Source organism: Diceros bicornis, chromosome 10, assembly GCF_020826845.1.
Source record: "Diceros bicornis minor isolate mBicDic1 chromosome 10, mDicBic1.mat.cur, whole genome shotgun sequence".
Taxonomy (NCBI): domain Eukaryota; kingdom Metazoa; phylum Chordata; class Mammalia; order Perissodactyla; family Rhinocerotidae; genus Diceros; species Diceros bicornis.
Window position 1 is genome coordinate 21,397,788 of NC_080749.1, and position 21,432 is coordinate 21,419,219.

The window sequence follows — 21,432 nt, forward strand, 5'->3', positions numbered from 1 at the left end:
TGACTCTTATAATTTGGTGGATCTAATAGAACTCAGCACATGGGTTCTGGTCACATGATCACTTGATGTCCTACAGTCTGGTGCTCTATTTCCACCAGAGCCCTGTAGCAAGCCAGGGGCTATTTATTGAATGGTGTATAGTTCTCTGCTGCAGATGGCATAGCCTTGCTCCAGAAGCTAAGGGGTCTATGTTTTGATTCTGCTACTGGGGCCTCCTATAAACTCCACATGGCACCTTTTCCCACCACTGATACCATTAGAACCATAAGTTCTGCTTCTTGAATCACAGCCTGGACCTGCTTAAGAGCCCTCTCCTGCTCTAGGCATCACTCAAACCTCACAGCATTCCATGTAGCTGGGTCAGAGCAGTATTCTGTGTAGTATTCTGTTCAATAGTTATTAGTTCCATGTATTCTAGACTTGGAAAGTAAAAATAAACTAGGATATTACTATTGTTATTATTATACTTTTTGAATGTCTTATAAAAAGTGGGGCAACTGTAAAAATGTTATGGAGGAAATCTCTTTAATCCACAATCATAAGCCAGCACAGTGCCTTCTGCAAGTACTGCTGGAGAAACTGTCAGGGCAAAGGCAAGGAATTCCAATGAACACACCTTCTTCTAGGATGCTCTTCTATGCGAGTTTCTTTAAAAACATTCAAGAAATGTTTTACTTTCCTATCACCTTAAAATAAAAATAAAAAATAACAAACAGAACCTTCAGCATTTCAAATGATCAAGTCACATAGGCATTTTCAAAATCCATTTGTATATATGTTTAGCCCCACCATCTCAGCTTGCCTTGTTAAATATTCTGGTGACAGCAATAAGAAAACAAAAGAATTTTTAAATTAGCATTTTAATGCTTCTCACAAGTGGAAAATTCAATTAGGTCTGGTTCTGAAGGAAATATTAAGTTGGATATGTGGACGCTATGATTAATAACCAGTCAGAGGAGCAATAAAGCTACATGTGTATGTCAGTGGTTTTCCTGCAAATTGGAAACGTTAGCTATCCCAAATTGGATTCAGTGACAGCCCAGATGCAGGAGTCTGTTAGGGCATGAAGCATGTTCTGAGTTACTCTATTTAAGAAAGAAGATAAAAACTAATCTCATTTAATTCCTGAAACTTGTCTCTGTTCAGCAATTCCTTAGTATGAATTGCTGCATAATCAACTCTTTGTCAGAACAGCTTTAAAGAACACTCATACAAAGATATGTCTGGCTGAATATGTTAAAAAGTAGAGTAGTTAATTTGGAAACTTCTATAAAGATTTGACTAAATTAGAAAAATGAATAATCCATCAATATTTTGAAGTTCAAATAATCCATCTATATATATAATCTACTTACTTTTAAAAGCAGATAGGAAAAAGGCAAAGGGTAAAAATGTTACTGTTTATATCTTTTCAGACCTCTCTCTGAGTGCATGTACATATTTGGATATGTACATATAATTTTCCATAAACATTGTGACATGGTATCTAGGTTAGGGTCCTGGTGGAAAACATATGGCACACTCAGGAGGAGTATGCTTGAAGTGAGTTTTGTGAAGAGGCCATCAACAAAGGTTTGGGAAGCTTTAAAGGAAACCACAAAGGGATGGTGAAGCACCCTAGAGCTAGCAATTACAGGAAGCTATTACCACCTCTAGGCCTGAAGGGCAAAGAGAGGGAGCAGCACCTGGGAAGAAGCTGTGGCTGTAGAGAGGGAGTTCTGACCTTCTGCTCAATGGAAGCTATGGCTGTCAGGAGAGGAGAGCAGCCGTGGCCAAAATGTGGCCCAGCAGAGACGGAAAATAAATATCCTGACCTTTCTCTTCTCCCTCCATCTGATCTCCTGTTGGTGCCTTCAATGACCAAACCCAATTAGAGTCATTGGGAAGGGTACTTGGTTGTTGTAGTCCATAGAGGTTGGCCTCCCCGGGCACACAGCAGAGTGGAAAAGGGCAGTGAGTGGAGAGGGGAAGGGAGCAAATAGAGAATGTCCAGCTCACATGAAGAGCTTTTAATGACAATAAATATACATATATGTAGTCTTAGCTTTGCATGGTTCTGAGTCACCACCGTTTTGTTAAATTACATCAGTCCCCTAACAACATGGTTCAAATTTCAGTTACCATGGTATATTAACTATGAGGAACTACATAAAATACAAACTTCACTGCCAGCTCTTCAGTCCACAGATCACTCTGTAAATAACAGATGTTCATCATGATCAGTGACCAGTCGTGTCTTTCAGTCTGTCAGTGGTTGTCACTGCATGTTATTCAGTTATTCAGTTCACAGAGACAGCAAAGCATGTAGTTGTGTTGCCTCCTTGTCTCCCACTGATCAACCCATGTGACATTTTACAAAAATAGATAATTAAAAGAGGGAATTGGCCAACAAAGATAAAAGTGCAGCAAAGAAAAAGGGATGACTCCATAAGTGAAATTTGAATTGAACGTAAATGGAGTTATAGAAGAAATAGCTGACCTGGTGTGGACACTGCCACTGTTTGAGAAACTCCAGATATGCAGCCAGAGGCACTGAGTGAAGATCAACTTATTGACATAAATAAGGAAAGTAGTTGTGATGGAAAGCGTGTCACCTTTACTGTGTCACCTCAGAGGAGGTGACAACAGTAAAAAACTTCACGTTAAAGGAACTCTTGGAGATATTTCATGATATTGGAAGTACAAAGGATAAAGTGTTGGAAGCTTATCTGAACTTAGGAAGGAGCATGACAATTCACCAAAGCATAGGAGAAATGGTCACTCCATCCTGAAAGTTATACCACGAGAAGAAGGGAGGCGCTGTTCAAATTACCCTTGATAATTCTTTTTACAAAGGAATAAAACACTTTAATTCTCAGTGTTTCTAATATGTTAAATTATAAGATACTATATAAATATTAGTTTTACTACTTTTTATTTCCCTATACACTTATAACCAACAGTAAGAGAATTTTTAATGTTTGGCAAATTTTAAAGGTCACAGAAAAATCATACCTTTCCCCTTTGATTATTAACTTTGCTTTGCACAGTTTTGGTTTTATGGTCATTTTTAGGATCCTCCACAACTGCGCAAAGCAAGGACTGCCTGTATTGTGCCTGACTAACATTCTATAATACGGATAAAGCATTATGTAATACCCTCTTAATGGAAATTTAGGTTGTTTGCAATTTTTTCACTGGTATAAACAATGCTGCAATAAATATCCTTAATAACATCCTTTTTATGCACCTGTATTCTTAGGATAAAGTCTAAGAGTGAAAGTTTATGGGGACAAAGGCTACGCACATTCACATTTTGATACATACTGCTCAACTGCCTTCCAGAAAGGCAGGCTAAGTGCCAGTTGACACTCCACCAGCAGTGCCTCAAACTCCCAATTCTCCATCCTATTGTGAACAATAAGCATGCTTCATCATCATTGCCAGTTTGATATCTAACTGGTGTTTCAATTTGATTGCCAGGGAAGTTTAACATCTTTAAGAGATAAGGTTTTAAAAAGTTATTTGGGGGGCCAGACCAGTGGCATAGTGGTTAAATTCACACACTCTGCTTCAGTGGCCCAGGGTTTGCAGGTTCGGATCCCGGACATGGACCTACCTACCACTCATTAAGCCATGCTGTGGCAGTGTCTCACATACAAAATGGAGAAAGACTGGCACAGGTGTTAGCTCAGGGCCAATCTTCCTCACCAAAAAAAAAGGAAAAAAAAAGGTTATTTGGAAAGAGTTCCCAAAAGATTACTGATGCTGAAAGTAGACGGAGCATTTACTTCCTCTAGGGACATGATGACATTTTGATCCACAAGAAACAGTGGCAGCCACCGTCCAATTTCCCGGGCAGCAATTAAGAGTCTGGTGGCTCAATTTAATTAAGCAAGGTACAAAAAAACAGTGGTTTGAAGAAAGAGTGTACAAAAAAGTGGTAAGACTTTGCAAACTGGTGGCTACCACTCTTAGTCAGATGGCTTGTTTTTAGAGAAGGCCTGTGGGTCATACTTTGGTCTTTCAACTAAATATATACACACATTGTCAGATTTAAATGAAAACAATACACTGTCAGATGTGAATGTAAAAACCAATTCCCGTGTAAGAACATTTTATCCTGGGCTTATTGTTAACAGCTTCATCCGTGAACTCCCAAAATCAACCAATCAATTTATAAGTAATATAAGGCACATGGCATGTACTCATCATTATGCTATGAATATGGGGCTACAAAAAGTTTAAGAAGTAGCACCTGCCCTTAGTGTTAACAACAGTACCTGTTTAGTGAATATATTTTGCATGCTAAGAACTGTGAAAGAGCTTTTACCTATGTGTCTCATTTAATCCTCACAACCCTGCAAGGTAGGCATTAACTCCACTGTAAGATGAGATCTGAGACTCAGAATTACACACTTATTGTCAGGTCAAGATTTGAACTCAAAGTTTTTTTTTTTTTTTGAGGAAGATCAGCCCTGAGCTAACATCCACGCTAATCCTCCTCTTTTTGCTGAGGAAGACCGGTTCTGAGCCAACATCCATTGCCAATCCTCCTCCTTTTTTTTTTCCCCCCGAAGCCCCAGTAGATAGTTGTATGTCACAGTTGCACATCCTTCTAGTTGCTGTATGTGGGACGCGGCCTCAGCGTGGCCTGAGAAGCGGTGCGTGGGTGCGTGCCCAGGATCCGAACCCGGGCCGCCAGTAGCGGAGCGCGCGCACTTAACCGCTAAGCCACGGGACCGGCCCTGAACTCAAAGTTTTTTGATTTCACATTACTACATCAAATTGTTTAAAAAATCCAGTTGAATAAACAACAGGAATGAGAGTGACAGGAATTTTAGAGAAAAATTAGGGGCAAAACCATGTGGTCTTGACAGTAGGACAGTATATATAGTTTTCTATACCCTTGAATAGTCTAGGGTATAGTCAGTTGGACAGATCAATGTTTAGAAGATCCTGAGCAGCCTTGGGAACAGAAGAGTCATTCTTGTAAGTGTGTGGGAACTTGGGAGATAGAAGCAGGCCTGGGAAAGGGAGAATTGAAGGAGCTTTGCCAGGGTCCCATGAGGGAAATGGACAATGTTTTATGACTGAGCAGAGGCAAGGAATGACAGATGCAGCTTGTCTGAAGAAGGGTCAGAACATCAAGGGGTGGGTGCTGTGCGTTCTGCTATACTGACGAGGTAATGTAAGATACCACACAGTGGAACAAAGGGCTATCGTGCAGGGTGTTGACATTTGCAAGAAAGTAGCAAAGTAAAAATGTTTGTTTTAATCTAGTTCTGCCCAACTTTTGAGAAACTGAAGCACCAGGTAATAAATATAACTCAAAACCTAGAGAAATCCTCAAGTGCCAGCAGAGTGAATTAAAACAGAAACTAGGAGAATGTTGTATTTTCTCTATAGTTAGTGCCAAAGCCAGTGTCACTTAGGAGTCTATAACTGCAGCATTAAAAAAAAACCCAGGCTGACCCACGGGCAATCTTTTTTTTGTGTGTGTGTGTATGAGGAAGATCAGCCCTCAGCTACCATCCATGCCAATCCTCCTTTTTGCTGAGGAAGACTGGTCCTGGGCTAACATCTGTGCCTATCTTCCTCCACTTTATATGGCACGCTGCCACAGCATGGCCTGACAAGCGGTGCATCAGTGCGCGCCGGGGATCTGAACCCAGGCCACCAGCAGCGGAGCAAGTGCACTTAACCAATACGCCATGGGGCCGGCCCTTGGGCAATCTTAATGATTAAGTATCTTAATGATATAAATACTTCCAGATATGTTAATTATATCTCAGTAAAGCTGGAAAAAATAAAAACAAAGAAACAACAACAAAAAAAACCCTTCCAGAGCTTGTAGGAGCTTGTTTGCTGAAAAATATATCCTTATCTGACCCATCTATATAGTAATAGTAATACTGTATACAAACATTCACTTAAAGGAAATATATATATTTTTAAGTCTTAAACATGTTTCAGCTTGAGTTAACAAAGTTTTACTTTAGAAAGTGCTCTTACTATAAATAATTTAGAGAAAAAGAAAAAATCTGAAATGCAGGAAGTTATGCAGTCTGAGAGGTGGTCCATGACAAAAGCCTCAGTACAGATTGAACTCCACCCTAGCAGAACCCTTTGTTGCTCCATGCAACAGCCAAAGAGAGAACTTTCTGTGAGGCCTGCTGCCCTCAGTCACTGTGAATGTCAACTGAGCAACAACTTAGTCTGAAAACTACTGTGCTAGGAGATAGCATCTACTCATTGTTTAAATATTTTCTTCTTTCACATTATAATCATCTTCCTCAAGATGATCCACTGAGTTTACACGCAATAACCCCTTCTATGTGAACATACATCAAGAACATGCAAAAACAAAATAAGACATAGGCGAAAATGTTTTGTAGGACAGTATGATAAAGAATTTATTGAGACATAAATGATGACATAACTGCCACCAAAGAATGTATGAACAAAAATAGTCATAAATGAGATAAGAACTAATTAGAAATTTTAGAATGAAAAATATAGTCATTGAAATAAAAAATGCAACAAATGGGGTTAATTTTAGACTAGGCAGATTTGAAGAATAATTAAATACATTAGAAGACAGCATTGAGGAACTCATCCAGAACACAGCACAGACACAGAAGATGAAAAATATGAAACATAATAGAAGCCCAAATATAGCTAATTGGAGTTTAAAAAAAAATAAAAAATTGAGAAAATAAAGAAGCAATATTTGAAGAGATACTTGCTGAGAATTTTCCATAATTTAAAACAGATGTGGGTCCTAGACAAAAAGCACACTGAATACTGAGCAAGAGAAGTAACTGTCACACAGATCACAAGGAATTGGTAGAATATCAAAGATAAAGAGGCAACTTAAAAGCCACCAAGAGGCCAGATTATCTGCAAAGGAAAAATAACTATACTGACAGCAAACTGCTCGTAGGCAACATGAGAGTTTAATGGTGTATTACAGCAGTCCCCCCTTATCCTCAGGGAATACATTCCAAGACCCCCCAGTGGATGGCTGAAACTGCAGATAGTACTGAACCCTATATATACGATGTTCTCTTCACTTAAAGGAAGCATTTTACGGCTTCTCTTTGGCATATCTGAATTGTCAGCATCACTACTCTTGTGCTTTGGCGCCATTATTAAGTAAAATAAGGGTTGCTTGAATACAAACACTATGATACTATGACAGTTGATCTGATAACCAAGACAGCTACTAAGTGACTATGGGCAGGAGCGCATACAGCGTGCATACGCTGGACAAAGGGATGATTCACGTCCCAGGCAGGATGGAGTGGGATGGCTCAAGATTTCATTATGCTACTCCAAATGGCATGCAACTTAAAACTTATGAATTGTTTGTTTCTGGAATTTTCCCTTTAATATCTTTGGACTTCGATTGATCATGGGTAACTGAAACTACAGAAGGTGAAACCGAGGATAAGAGGGCAACTCCTGTATTTCAAAGTGCTAAGGGAAAATAACTGCTAACCCAGAATTTTATACTGAGCCAAACTATCATTCAAGAGTACAGGACACTTTGAGTTTATAATCAACAGATACTAACTTAAAGAAATATTAAAGGAGGTACTTGAGTAAGAAAAGTGAATCCAGATGAAATATACAGACATAAGAAACAATAGTGAGCACAAAACTTGATAAAAATTAGTCAGTATATTTGATTAACTACTGACTATAAAAAAGAAAACTGAAACTAGCAAACTATGGAAAAAAACCCTTAAGGAAAGCAGAAGGAAGGAAAATGATACAAGAGCAGAAATTAATGAAATAAAAAACAAAGAATAGAGAGGATCAATAGGATCAAAAGCTAAAGAGATTTAAAACATAGATAAACATCTAAAAAGACAATAATTTTAAAAAGTAAGAAAAGGCACAAAAAGATGAAGTTAAATCTTTTTTAAAACTATAAGAGAATATTATGACCATTATCCCTTTAAATATAAAACTTTCTCCATCTCAAACTGTTTCAAAAAACAGAGGCTCATAATGCCATAGATATCCAAACTTAAAGAGACCAATATAAAAAAGCAAATGGCTATAAACATAGATATAAAATCCTTAAATATAAAATTAGCAACTATAAGCAGACTGTAAAAGTTAAGAATGTATATAATCTCTAGAGCAATCACTATAAAAACAATACAAAGAAGTTGAGTTAAAATGCCAACAGGAAAACTAAAATGAAATTCTAAAAAATATTTAAATAGTCATTTTTAAAAAAAGACAAGAAAGGAAAAATAGAGGAACAAAAAACAGAGGCAGCAAGTAGAAAACAATAAAATGATACAAATCTAACCATATAAATAACTACATTAAATCTTTTGGGATGAACTCTCCAATTAAAATGTAGAGATTGTCAAAATGGATAAACAAGACCCAACTATATGCTGTCTATAAGAAACCCACTAAATATAAAGACACGTGGGCTGAAGGTAAATGATGGAAAAAGATATACCATGCAAACAATAAGCACGAGAAGATGAGAATGGCTATATTCAGATGAGATAAAACAGATTTCAACAGAGAGCATTACCAGAGTTATAAAGGGGCATTTCATCAGATAAAAAGGGCCAATTTATCAGGAAGATATAACAATCACAACAGTGTATATGCCTAATAACAAAGCTTCAAAATACATGAATCAAAAGTTTACAGAATTAAAGGGAGAAACAGACAATTCCAAAATCATCTGTCCAATTTCAGCAACTGATAGAATTAGACAAAAAACCCAGCAAAGACAAGATCTGAACAACACTATCAACACTATTTATAGCTCTACACTCAACAAGGACAGAATACACGTTCTTTCCAAAAGCACATGGTTAGATTTACAAAGACGTGTGATGAACTAGTACACAGGACACTGAAAACTACAAAACATTGCAAAGAGAAAGTAAAAATGACCTAAAAAAATGGGATATTTCATATTTATGGATTGGAAGACTCAATACTGTTAAGATGGCGATTCTCCCCAAATTGATCTATCGAGTCAACACAATCCAAATCCAAATCTTAGCAGGCTTTTTTGAGGAAACTGACAAGATGATATAAAAATTTAAATGGAAAGGCACAAGACTTAGAATAGTTAAAATAATCCTGAAAAAGAGGAACAAGGTTGGAGGACTTAAACTCCCTGATTTCAAGATTTCTTGAAACTGCAAAAATCAAGACATTGTGATATTGGTGCAAGAATAGACATATAGGTCAACGGAATAGAACAGAGTTTAGAAACAGACCCATACTTACATGGTCAACTCTTTTGCACAAAGGTGCCAAGGTACTATAACAGGGAAATGATAGTCTTTTCAACAAATGGTGCTAAATGAACTAAATATCTATATGGGGAATAAAAAGAAAAAACCTTGACCCTTACAAATACCATATACAAAAACCAACTCAAAATGGATCATAGACCTAAATATAAGAGCTCAGATGACTAAAATTATGGAAGAAAATATAAGAGAAAATATTTGTAACTTTGGATTAGGCAGCGATTTCTTAAACAGATCACAAAAAGCACAAGTATAAAGTTAAAAACTTTTGCTCTTTGAAAGGCAGTTAGGGAAAAAAAAGAAAACGAAAGCCACAGACTGGGAGAAACTAGTTGCCAAATATACATCTGACAAAGAGCTCATAATCAGAATATATAAAGAGCTCTTATAACTCAAGTAGAAGACAATCAACCTAATAAAAGAAATAGGCGGGGGCCGGCCCGCTGGCGTAGCAGTTAAATGCGCGAGCTCCGCTTCGGTGGCACAGGGTTTGGATCCTGGGTGCGCACCAACGCACCACTTGTCAAGCCATGCTGTGGCGGCGTCCCATATAAAGTAGAGGAAGATGGGTACGGATGTTAGCCCAGGGCCAATCTCCCTCAGCAAAAAGAGGAGGATTGGCATTGGATGTTAGCTCGGGGCTAATCTTCCTCAAAAAAAAAAAAAAAAAAAAGAAAGAAAGAAATAGGCAAAAGATATAAAGAAGATACACAAATGGCCAAAAAGCATATGAAAACATGCTCAACATCATTAATCACTAGGGAAATGCAAATTGAAGCCACAATGAGATACTACTACACAACCAATAGAATAGCTAAAATTAAGAAGACTGACATTTCTAAGTGTTGGTGATGATCTGGAGCAGCTTAAACTCTCCTTCACTGCTGGTGGAAATGCAAAATGGTACAGCTAATTTGGAAAACAGTATGGCAGTATCTTACAAAGTTAAACATAGATTTCTTATATAACCCAGAAATTTCACTCCTAAGTATCTATCTAGTAGAAATGAAAATATGTCTAGACAAAGGCTTGCAAACAAATGTTCAAAGCAGCATTATTCATTAGAGATTTAAAAATGGATGCTACTTATATGACCATCACCTGGTGAATGGATAAGCAAATTATAGCATATCCATTCTATGGAATACTACTCATCAATAAAAAATACACTATTAATACATGCAACAACATGGATCAGTCCCAAAAACATTTTGCTTAAAGAAAGAGGTCAAATTCATTTATATGAAACTCTAGAAAGGCAAAACAATAGTGACAAAAGTAGATCTTTTGTTGCCAGAGTTGGGGATTGACTATAAAAATGGAGCTTTCTGGGGCAATGGAAATGTTCTGCAGTTTGATGATGGGGGAGGTTACCTGACTATAAAATTACAAAAATTCATCAAACTACACTCTTAAGGTGAGTGAATTTTGTTGTATATATTAGCAAGTTGAATTCAGTAGTACATACACAAGATAATACATAGTGATCAAACAGTATTTCCTCCAGAAAAATAGCAGGAATTGGGGGGCCGGCCCAGTGGCATAGCAGTTAAGTTTGTGTGCTCTGCTTCGGCGGCCTGGGGTTCGCAGGTTCAGATCCCGGGTGCAGACCAATGCACCTCTTGTCAAGCCGTGCTGTGGCAGCGCCCCATATAAAGTAGAGGAAGATGGGCACAGATGTTAGCCCAGGGCCAATCTTCCTCAGCAAAAAGAGGAGAATTGGCAATGGATGTTAGCTCAGGGCTAATCTTCCTCATCAAAAAAAAAAAGAGCAGGAATTTCTAATAACGTAATCTACCATATTCAAAACTAAAAGAAAAAAATAATTGCAGCAAATATAGAAAAAGTATTTGACAAATTCAACAGTCATTCTTTACAGAAACTCTTTACAAATGGAATCTTCATTAACCTGATAAAGGGCATCTATTAAAAACCTACAGAAAATATTACACTTAATCTTGAGACATTAGAAGTATTTAAAATTAACCAAAAACAAGAAAAGCATGTCCCCATCACTGCTTTTATTCAGCATTCTACTGGAGGGCTTAACTAATGCAATAAGTATATATGATATAAGAATTAGGAAGAGATTAAGCCCTCATTTACCAGGGACTATTCTGTGTGCCAGGCACTGTTCTAAGTGTTTCACACTTTGTAATACCCACAATAGTCCCATGAGATAGAATTATGCAAATTAGGAAAGTTGAGGACAGCAAGTCACCCAAGGTTATACAGCTAGTAAATAGCAAAATCAGGATTTGAATCCAAGCAGTGTAGCCACAGAATCCACTTTTTACTACTATGTTATCTTTCCTCACATCTGTCTACTTGGAAAATATGACACTCAATACAAACCATTAGAAAAAGAGTTCAGGAGTGTTGCTGCATAAAAATAGCAACATATAAAAACTGATAACTGGGGACCGGCCCGGTGGCGCAAGCGGTTAAGTGCACACGCTCAGCTGTGGCGGCCCGGGATTCGCCGGTTTGGATCCCGGGTGCGCACCGACGCACCGCTTGTCAAGCCATGCTGTGGCGGCATCCCATATAAAGTAGAGGAAGATTGGCATGGATGTTAGCCCAGGGCCAGTCTTCCTCAGCAAAAAAAGAGGAGGATTGGCAGATGTTAGCTCAGGGCTAATCTTCCTCACACACACAAAAAACTGATAACTGATAGTGTTCTTATGCCTAACAAAATTTAAAAATATAACAGAAAAAAAGATCCCATTGCCAATGCCAATTGAAAAAAAATTGTAAAGTATGCTAACATAAGCTAACAATTTAAAAAATTTTGACAGTTATTAAAGAATATCAATGTTTTACTATGATTAAAGAAAAAAAATACCAAAAAATGAAGGGATACACCATGATCATTCATTAGAATACTAAAGAGAGAAAAATTCCAAGCCTTTCCAAATTATATGAATTCAAGGTAATGCCAATCAAAATCCCAGAATATACATATCAAATAAATCTGCGAAACAATACTAGACAATGGTTATAGAAACATAAACATTTACTTAAAATATAAAAGCATGGAAAAGAAAAAAAACACACTGAATTCATATAGTAGTTACCACTAGGGTAGGAAGGAATAGGATGAGGGTGGGTATATAGGAAGCCTTAACTGTATCTACAATTTCTTTTCCCCTATTTGAAGCAAATGTGACAATGTTAAGATTTGATAAAGCTGGGTGGTGAGTACAGGGGTGTCCTTTTTATCATGTTCTAACCTGGTTGGCATGTTTGAAATACTTCATAATAAAAAGTAAAAAGATTATATCGTTCTAAGACTTCAAAAATCATTTATTTTGAAAGAAGCTATAATTCTACAAACTTGAGAAGACTAGTTCTAGGGCCATTATTATTATACTATTTTAGGGCCTAAGGATTACACAATACAGAAAAAGATGGATAGTAGTCCATTTTATTCTTGGTGTGGCTTAAATTTATTGAACACTTTTGGCGGCCGGCCCCGTGGCTTAGCGGTTAAGTGCGCGCGCTCCAATGCTGGTGGCCCAACCTGGGTGTGCACTGAGGCACCGCTTCTCCGGCCACACTGAGGCGGCGTCCCACGTACACCAACTGGAAGGATGTGCAGCTATGACCTACAACTATCTACTGGGGCTTTGGGGGAAAAATAAATAAATAAATAAAACTAAAAAAAAAAATTTATTAACCACTTTTACGGTGCCTACTATAATCAAGATACTCTGATAGTATATAAAAGAAAGATATAAAAATTGAGTCTCTACTTTCAAAGAGCTTATAATCTAGATGGTGAAATAAATTAACTTTCAAAAATAATGGGCAGATGTTTATCGTCCAGGGGTAATGTCCTACGTTTCTGACCCTTCTATTTTTCTGTATTACTTTTTCTTTTCCTGTAGGAAAATATCTGCATTACATGGTTTTGTTCCTGCTCATTATGTGTGGTTCACTGTAAAATTAACATTAGCATCAACAAATTTAATAATCTAGAGGGAAAGAGTTTCTAATTGTAATTCTTACACAGAAATTTTTTTTTGGTAGGGAAAATGGGAGTATATTTTAGTGACATTCACTAAATACCAGTGCCAGTTAAAAATGAAACAAAAAATTCTGCAATATTTTTTAATCTATGTGAAATAAACTATTTTTTTTTTCCCCAGAGCCCCAGTAGATAGTTGTATGTCATAGTTGCACATCCTTCTAGTTGCTGTATGTGGGATGCGGCCTCAGCATGGCCAGAGAAGCAGTACGTTGGTGCGCGCCTGGGATCCGAACCCTGGCCGCCAGTAGTGGAGCGCGCGCACTTAACTGCTAAGCCATGGGGCCGGCCCCGAAAAAAACTATTAAGTAACCCAAGCTTTCAGCTTTATCCTTACATCCATCTGAAATTATATCTTGATATGAATACATGTTATGAATATTCAGTTTTGTTTTGAGGTATTTACATAAACCCATTGTATATTTTTTCTTTTCCCAAATTCTTTTAAAGATTTTATTTATTTATTTTTTTTCCCCCAAAGCCCCAGCAGATAGTTGTATGTCACAGCTGCACATCCTTCTAGTTGCTGTATGTGGGACGCGGCCTCAGCGTGGCCGGAGAAGCGGTGCGTCGGTGCACGCCTGGGATCCGAACCCCGGCCGCCAGCAGCGGAGCGCGTGCGCTTAACCGCTAAGCCACCGGGCCGGCCCTCTTTTCCCAAATTCTAAATGCCAAGAACCAGTTAAAAAATCAGACTGCCATGAAGTAACACAAAGACAACTATAATTTGTTTTAAAATTTTATTGAAATTCAGGTTTAGAATTTAACAATTTAATACAATATTATATTTGAATACTTTCTAACCAGTATTCTCACCTGCTTTACATGATTTCTGGGCACAACTTTTAAGAATTGATACTTTCTGCCTACTTTTCCATTATATGCAAATTATACATTCATTAAAATCTCAGATACTTCCCTAAATTGTTTTTATCTCAATGTCAGAATTTAAAAAAATAAGCTCAAATATTGAAAATTTAAGACATTAATATTGTAACCACTGTAATATAGAAAAGAAAAAAAATTTACACAATCTTAACTGTTTAAAATTGTTAACATTTATTGTAGTAATGCAATATGAATATTGAACATAACCACATGAATTTTTCATTAAAATGTCAAACATTTCCTAATGAAGCATGTCCAAAGTTATAAAAATCTTTTTAAAGTAACCTACACTAAATTAATCCAAAAGTAATTGTGGCACTTTAGATAAGACATTTATTCTATTGCATATTTTAAGTACCTAAGGTACAGCCTGATCAATAGCAGGTTACTGGAAAGAATAAAAAGTACGGCTTCCTTTAAGGAGTAAGTCGTTTGGGATCACGGGGGAACATTGAGGTCTGTCGAACATTGTGCAGTCCCAAAAACAGCATAGTCACTCGTTCCAACCCTGGGGGGAAAAAAAAATCATTAATTCCTTTTCTGAAAACCTCTCAGAGTCTTACTTATGAAAACTATCAACATAATATCACTGAACAACAAACTACTCCTTGTTAGGAAGGAAAATGACTTCTATTATTTTGAGTTTATTTAAAATTGAATGTTTTGGGTCTAATTCAGAAATAGAGACGATGCTGTATCTGGGAAGGACTAAATGAGATATTTTTAAGTTATATGGATTCTGTGAAATATGAACTAAAAAAAAAATCTATGTAAACACCCAAAATTTATCATATAAACAAAACATTTTATAAGCCTATATATTTTTAAATGAGACCAAATTGTAATTATGCAGTCCAGGCCATACGTATAAGATGAGAGCCATAAACCTGTTCATGGAAGTTTATCAATGCAAGTACCAGAAATTTACTGTAATTCAGTAGACATGTAACATGGTAATTTCTGGTATAAAAGACTCTAGAGTACATGTACTAAATGTTTTGAGTGAGGAAGAGACTGATTTTGACATGTGGCTTAAATACTATGTACTGAAAAGAATTAAGTACCACCTAAGAAACAGAGCACAACTAACATATGAAACTTTTTGTGTGCAATTTATCTATTTCACTAAAGTTGTAGAAGACTAATATATCACACAAAGAAGATAAGGTAAAAGAATATTTTTATATAGCAACAACTTTTCATTTTTTTCATTTTTTTTTTTTTTTTTGTGAGGAAGATTGACCCTGAGCTAACATCTGCCAATCCTCCTCCTTTTTGCTGAGGAAGACTGGCCCTGGGCTGACATCCATGCCCATCTTCCTCCACTTTATATGGGACGCCGCCACAGCATGGCTTCACAAGTGGTGCATCAGTGCGCGCCTGGGATCCGAACTGGCGAACCCCGGGCCGCCACAGCGGAGCGCGTGCACTTAACCACTTGCGCCACTGGGCCGGCCCCAACAACTTTTAATTTTATACCAATAAATTTAACTTCTAAAACAGAAATACAAATGAGAGAATTAACATTTTTTTTCTTTTATTTTTGGTGAGGAAGATTAGCCCTGAGCTAACATCTGTTGCCAATCCCCCTCTTTTTTTGCTGAGGAGGATTGGCCCAGGGCTAACATCTATGCCCATCTTCCTCCTTTACATGTGGGATGCCTGCCACAGCACGGTTTGATAAGCGTTGCGTAGGTCTGCACCTGGGATCTGAACCTGTGAACCCCAGGCCGATGAAGTGGAGCGCACAAACGTAACCACTATGCCACCAGGCTGGCCCCAAGAATTAACATTTTTATTGCTATTCCTGACCAAAAAGCATCTGCAGATGTAAATTTGAATGTTGTATTATATTAATCTAACACTAATCTAAAAACAAAAAACCACCACATCGCATCTTCCTCTCAAACATTAATTATCAAAAAACCGGTGGTATTTTGATAACCATTCAAGTGTCCTTCTTCACAAGTTAGATTAAAATTTATCAGTCACAAAAATTTGTAAAATATGATACAAAATGGACATTACTGAATACTCAAAGAGAAAATAGTTGTAAATTTCCCATTAAAACTTAAACTATGGGGGGCCAGCCCCGTGGCTTAGCAGTTAAGTGCGTGCGCTCCGCTACTGGCGTCCTGGGGTTCGAATTCCGGGCGTGCACTGACGCACTGCTTGTCCTGGCCATGCTGAGGCCGCGTCCCACATACAGCAACCAGCAGGATGTGCAACTACAACATATAACTATCTACTGGGTCTTTGGGGAGAACAAAGGGAAAAAAAGGAAGAGGACTGGCAATACATGTTAGCTCACTGCCCGTCTTCCTCAGCAAAAAGAGGAGGATTGGCATGGATGTTAGCTCAGGGCTGATCTTCCTCACAAAAAAAACAAAAAAACAAAAAAAACCCTTAAAACTATGTATTCAATGTAGCGTTGTTTGTAATAACAAAAAGCTGGTAACAACCTACATGTCCATTAACAGGAAGCTGGTTAACAAGATTACAGTGTACCCTTTCAATAGTTTTATATAGTGATTAAAAAGAAGAATGAAAAAGTTCTCTAAAGTATTGATAAGGAACAAGTTACAAAATATAGTAAGTGAAAAATGCGAGGTACTGAATGGTTGATGGAGTATGCTACAATTGTGTAAAAAATATTTTAAAATGTGTGTATTTTTGCATATGCAAAGATTACCTTTGCAAAGATAAACAGAAAACTAGAAACAATTCTTTTCTGTAAGGAAGTGAATGTACACTCCTCTATACCCTTTCACTTTGAAAATTTTCTAAGTATACTACATTTTCACAAAAAACCCAAAACAAACAAACAAAAACTTCAACAACGCTATACATTCAGAATTCTTTTTAAGAGTCTTTGATAGGGCCGGCCCCGTGGCTTAGTGGTTAAGTGTGCGGGCTCTGCTACTGGCGGCGCAGGTTCGGATCCCGGGCGCGCACCGATGCACTGCTTCTCCGGCCATGCTGAGGCTGCGTCTCACATACAGCAACCAGAAGGATGTGCAATTATGACATACAACTATCTACTGGGGCTTTGGGGGAAAAAAGGAGGAGGACTGGCAATAGATGTTAGCTCAGAGCTGGTCTTCCTCAGCAAAAAGAGGAGGATTAGCATGGATGTTAGCTCAGGGCTGATCTTTCTCACAAAAGAGAAAAAAAAACAACAAAAAAAGACTCTTTGATATGGGGCCTGATCCCATGGCCAAGTGGTTAAAGTTCTGCATGTTCCACATCACTGGCCCGGGTCTGTGGGTTCGGATCCTGGGTGTGGACTTACTCTACTCACCAGCCACACTGTGGCAGTGTCCTACATATAAAGTAGAGGAAAGTTGGCACAGATGTTAGCTCAGGGCTAATCCTCCTTAAGCAACAAAAGAGGAAGACTGGCAATGGATATTAGCTCAGGGCAATCTTCCTCAGCCAAAAAAAAGTCTTTGATATGGACATGCAAAAGATGAGTCACTTATTAAACATTTACTCATTTTAAATCATAGAGCAGTATCTTACATATACTTGAGAAATGGTCCTAAAAGTCAATGAAATGTTACATTTCAACAAAAACATTTAGCAGCAATCTGAGCTAACTCAAGGGAGAGCTTTAATTTGGGCTAATCTGAATGAACTCATGGATGCAGAGAGAAAGAAAATGAACTCATGGATGCAGGATACTCAATTTATAAGACATTTTGCCACTCAACTGTTAATAGAAAAAGAATGGCTAGAATTTTACTACAAGAATATTTTAGGACACACAAATTAGCTCTTCATTTTGTTCCTTGGAAATCAAATTTTCATTTAGTCATAACTCACTTTAAAAAATTCTTATAATTCACATTTGTATTACACTTAGCACTTACGGACTTACTTGTAAGCAACAACAATATACAAAATTTACTTTTTGGAGTCTAATGCTGAGGAAATTTACTTAGAAATGAATGAACACTTTGCCAAATGAAATCTGAGTTGGAAATATTATTGTCATAATATTAAAAGAATATTACCAATGCCTCCACCAGCATGAGGAGGGGCTCCAAAGCGGAAGGAATCAATGTATGCCTTAATTTTCTCCAAATCTACAAAAAAACAAAAACCCAAACATAATTTATTATCTTATTTAGCTTAAAAACAGTATGAAAGCAATTATTGTTCAATGAAGATTAAAACAAATCACTGTGTTTCTGAGAAGTCTTTAAAACATTTTAATGTGTTGTTTTCAGAATATATATTACCCTCCTAAACATATTTAAGTTGTTTACCAATTCCATGATGTAAGGCTCTCTCTGTTAGCAGCTGAGGATCATGTATTCTTTGAGCTCCTGACAGTATTTCTTCTCCTCTCATAAACATATCATAAGAGTTGGACTGTTTCTGCAGGAAAAACAAACAAAAAAATACCACTCTTCAAGTGGCTATCATCCTATTTCCATTATACTTTTGTGGGAAAGAAGAATCTCTGTTGCATGAAGAGCAAGTCCATTTTTTCCTACAATTAATGTTGCAACCTGCTCCAGTGAACATAATTTGTTTCTCTAAAATAGAATTAAACTAGTGAGGGTTGAATAATAACTTCTTCCTTGCTCCTACCAGATTTTATGCTCCCATTTTCCCATACCTTCCAATAACAAATCAAGCACCATATCCAACTTTTAAGACGCAGTATGGATTATGAATATTTCCTTTATCATCTGAAATGTTTTTGAGTGTGATATGATTTTGGGATCACTTTTAGAACTTCAGATTATCAACAGGTGTTAGTCTTTTTAATTTTTAAAATTTCTTTTTTATTTTAAGGAAAGTAAACTGCACGTCAACTTACCATAGCTTAATCTATTCCCTGTTAGGTTTTAACTTACTTTCCCTGTCTTTCGATAAACTAAATGGTTCTCAAAGGGTGATTCCTGGACCAGTAGCCTCACTATTACCTGGAACTTGTTAGAAATGTAAATTATGAAGCCTCACCCCAGACCAACTAATCAGAAAGCCTGGTGATGGGGCCCAGCAATCTGTGTTTTAAAAAGCCCTCCAAGTGATTCTGATGCACACTAGAGTCTGGGAACCACTGCAATGGAAAAATAGTAAAAGGCCACAAGACATTATTTAGATTAACTCCCAGGACAGAATGTGAATTCTTAGTTCAAGGTCAATGATTAAGATGATTTGCTAAAGTGTGCAAATCTAGTAATGCTATTTATTATATTTACATGGTGTTTCTTCTTTATAAATCTTCAAAAAATGGCAAATGATAATGATTTTTAATATAGGGTTTTGCGACTAATTTGCTAGAATATTCTAATTTCACAACATCATTTTGACCTCAATTGACAGAAACTAGTAGTAATACATATAACAATGTGTCCATCAAAACTGCAAATTACTAATGAAAACCATTATTCCCATTGTACAATTTCACACAGTGACAATAAAGTTTTCCTTCTTCCCCAAAACAGGTTATTTAAAATCAAATTACTTACAAGATTTCTTGGGTCAGGCATGGTATAGAAAGGTCTCACAGCCAATGGATATTTATCAAGAATATAAAAATCTGTATCATACTATAAAAAAGAACAAATATGATTAAAATAGATTTTTTAAAAGTTTAATGAAAGTAAAAAGAAGGCTAACATTTTGGTAATTAACTGTCTTATTTCTTATGCATAAGTTTTTTCCTTCAAAATTACTGTAATTACACTGTATATACAGTAAATACTCTCCTTCTTTGAAGTAACATCTGGATCCTGTAGTATTTTGCCATGATGTTATAAATTCTTCCAATACTTGATTTTTGGAAGCTGTTGACTATTCAATCATAGTTTAAATATTCATTCTTTTTTCTGGACATGTGATCTCTTTCCAATTTCTCCCTCACTGAAAATGATGCTGTGATAAACTTACTTGATTTTAATTTTTTTCCTTTGCTATTCTAGCTCATTTAGGCTTTCAGATGCATTTTATAACTTTTTGTTAAATTATCCCAAATTTCTTTGGGTTTTACAAAAACTACATTAAATCTATAAATTATTTTGGGAAAAACTGACATCTTTTACAATATTCATCTTCAAAAAAACCTTGATTATTTTCCCAATAATTTAAAATTTCATTTAAATATCTAAAAGAAATTTGGTAGTTTTCTTCAAATGAAAACTACAATTGAAATAAATAAATAACATGCAATTATGACATTTTTGTTAGAAAGCATATTTACTATGGATTTAATTAAGAAACCAATCACATTTCAACTGTTTTGACATTAAACATTTTTGCTAAACCTAGAGTGTAGCGGCAATGTCAACAGAGCTGATAAACTGGAATTGGCTCTGCTGAAACAGCATTTTAAAGGTATAAACGCAATACTGTGCAGTTTCAGAAATACTATGTTAGTTCCCCAGTCAGTTTGACACTTTTGAGTGCAACCAGCAGGAGGAGCTCAAGGACTGTTTTCATTCCATAACACAATTCTCTTAATCTCTTTCAAGATCACACTAAGTTTAGCTTTTATCTTCTTTGGAGTTTTAGAAAATGAGATAGGAAAGTAGCTTTCACTTAAGTGGCAGAAAGGAAACTCATTACCTTCAAATCCCATGAGTCAGCAAGGGTACTCAGGGAAGACCATTCCTAAATAATTTCAAATCATCTTGAGGCCCTTTCTAACTAATCTGACAATCTGACCTAGATACCACTTTTAGATACCTCAGTACAACTCAGTACAAAAATCAAATACTGAGCTAATCAAACCGTTTGGGCAAAGCCTGTCTATTTTCAATTTTTCAAAAAAAATTTTTTCAAAAATATTGTCCCTCTTGGTTTTTATTTATTCTGAAATCATACCATTCTAGGAAGATTAGTTCCCTCTGCAACTGTTCTGTAGTACCAGGATACATTTCAGATTTAGAAAAAGACATCCAGCATGTACAAGAGTCCTACCTTTTCCTTTACCAAACGACCCAACAGTTTTTCATTTGGTGTACTGAAAAAAGAAACATGAAATCAGGTGTTTCAAGATCAAACAGTAACTTAGAAGAGTTTTAAGTTAATAAGGTACCTCTTCTATTTGAAGTTCTCAAAGAATAAAAAATTTGGCCAAAATACAGTTATCTATCCTGCTCCTTTTTTAAACAGCAAGTACTATTGGAAACCACCTGGGAACGTACCTGGTACAGTGACTTAGCATTTAGTAGGTGCTGCTCAATAATATTTAAATAAAACCAAAAACAGAAT

The 21,432-nt window shown here is 36.6% G+C and overlaps 1 protein-coding gene across 1 annotated transcript in view; it reads right to left on the reverse strand.

Moving 5' to 3' along the window:
• Window positions 1–14,039: 14,039 nt before the first annotated feature.
• Window positions 14,040–21,432, reverse strand: part of DARS1 (aspartyl-tRNA synthetase 1) — a 62,843-nt gene continuing 55,450 nt past the window's right edge. Inside the window, exons 12-16 of the mRNA XM_058548888.1 lie at window positions 21,139–21,181; window positions 19,689–19,769; window positions 18,474–18,585; window positions 18,219–18,290; window positions 14,040–14,710 (exon numbers count right to left, since the gene is read on the reverse strand). Coding sequence (XP_058404871.1) covers window positions 14,619–14,710; window positions 18,219–18,290; window positions 18,474–18,585; window positions 19,689–19,769; window positions 21,139–21,181 — 400 coding nt within the window. The 3' untranslated portion in view covers window positions 14,040–14,618. The remainder of the gene's footprint in view (window positions 14,711–18,218; window positions 18,291–18,473; window positions 18,586–19,688; window positions 19,770–21,138; window positions 21,182–21,432) is intronic.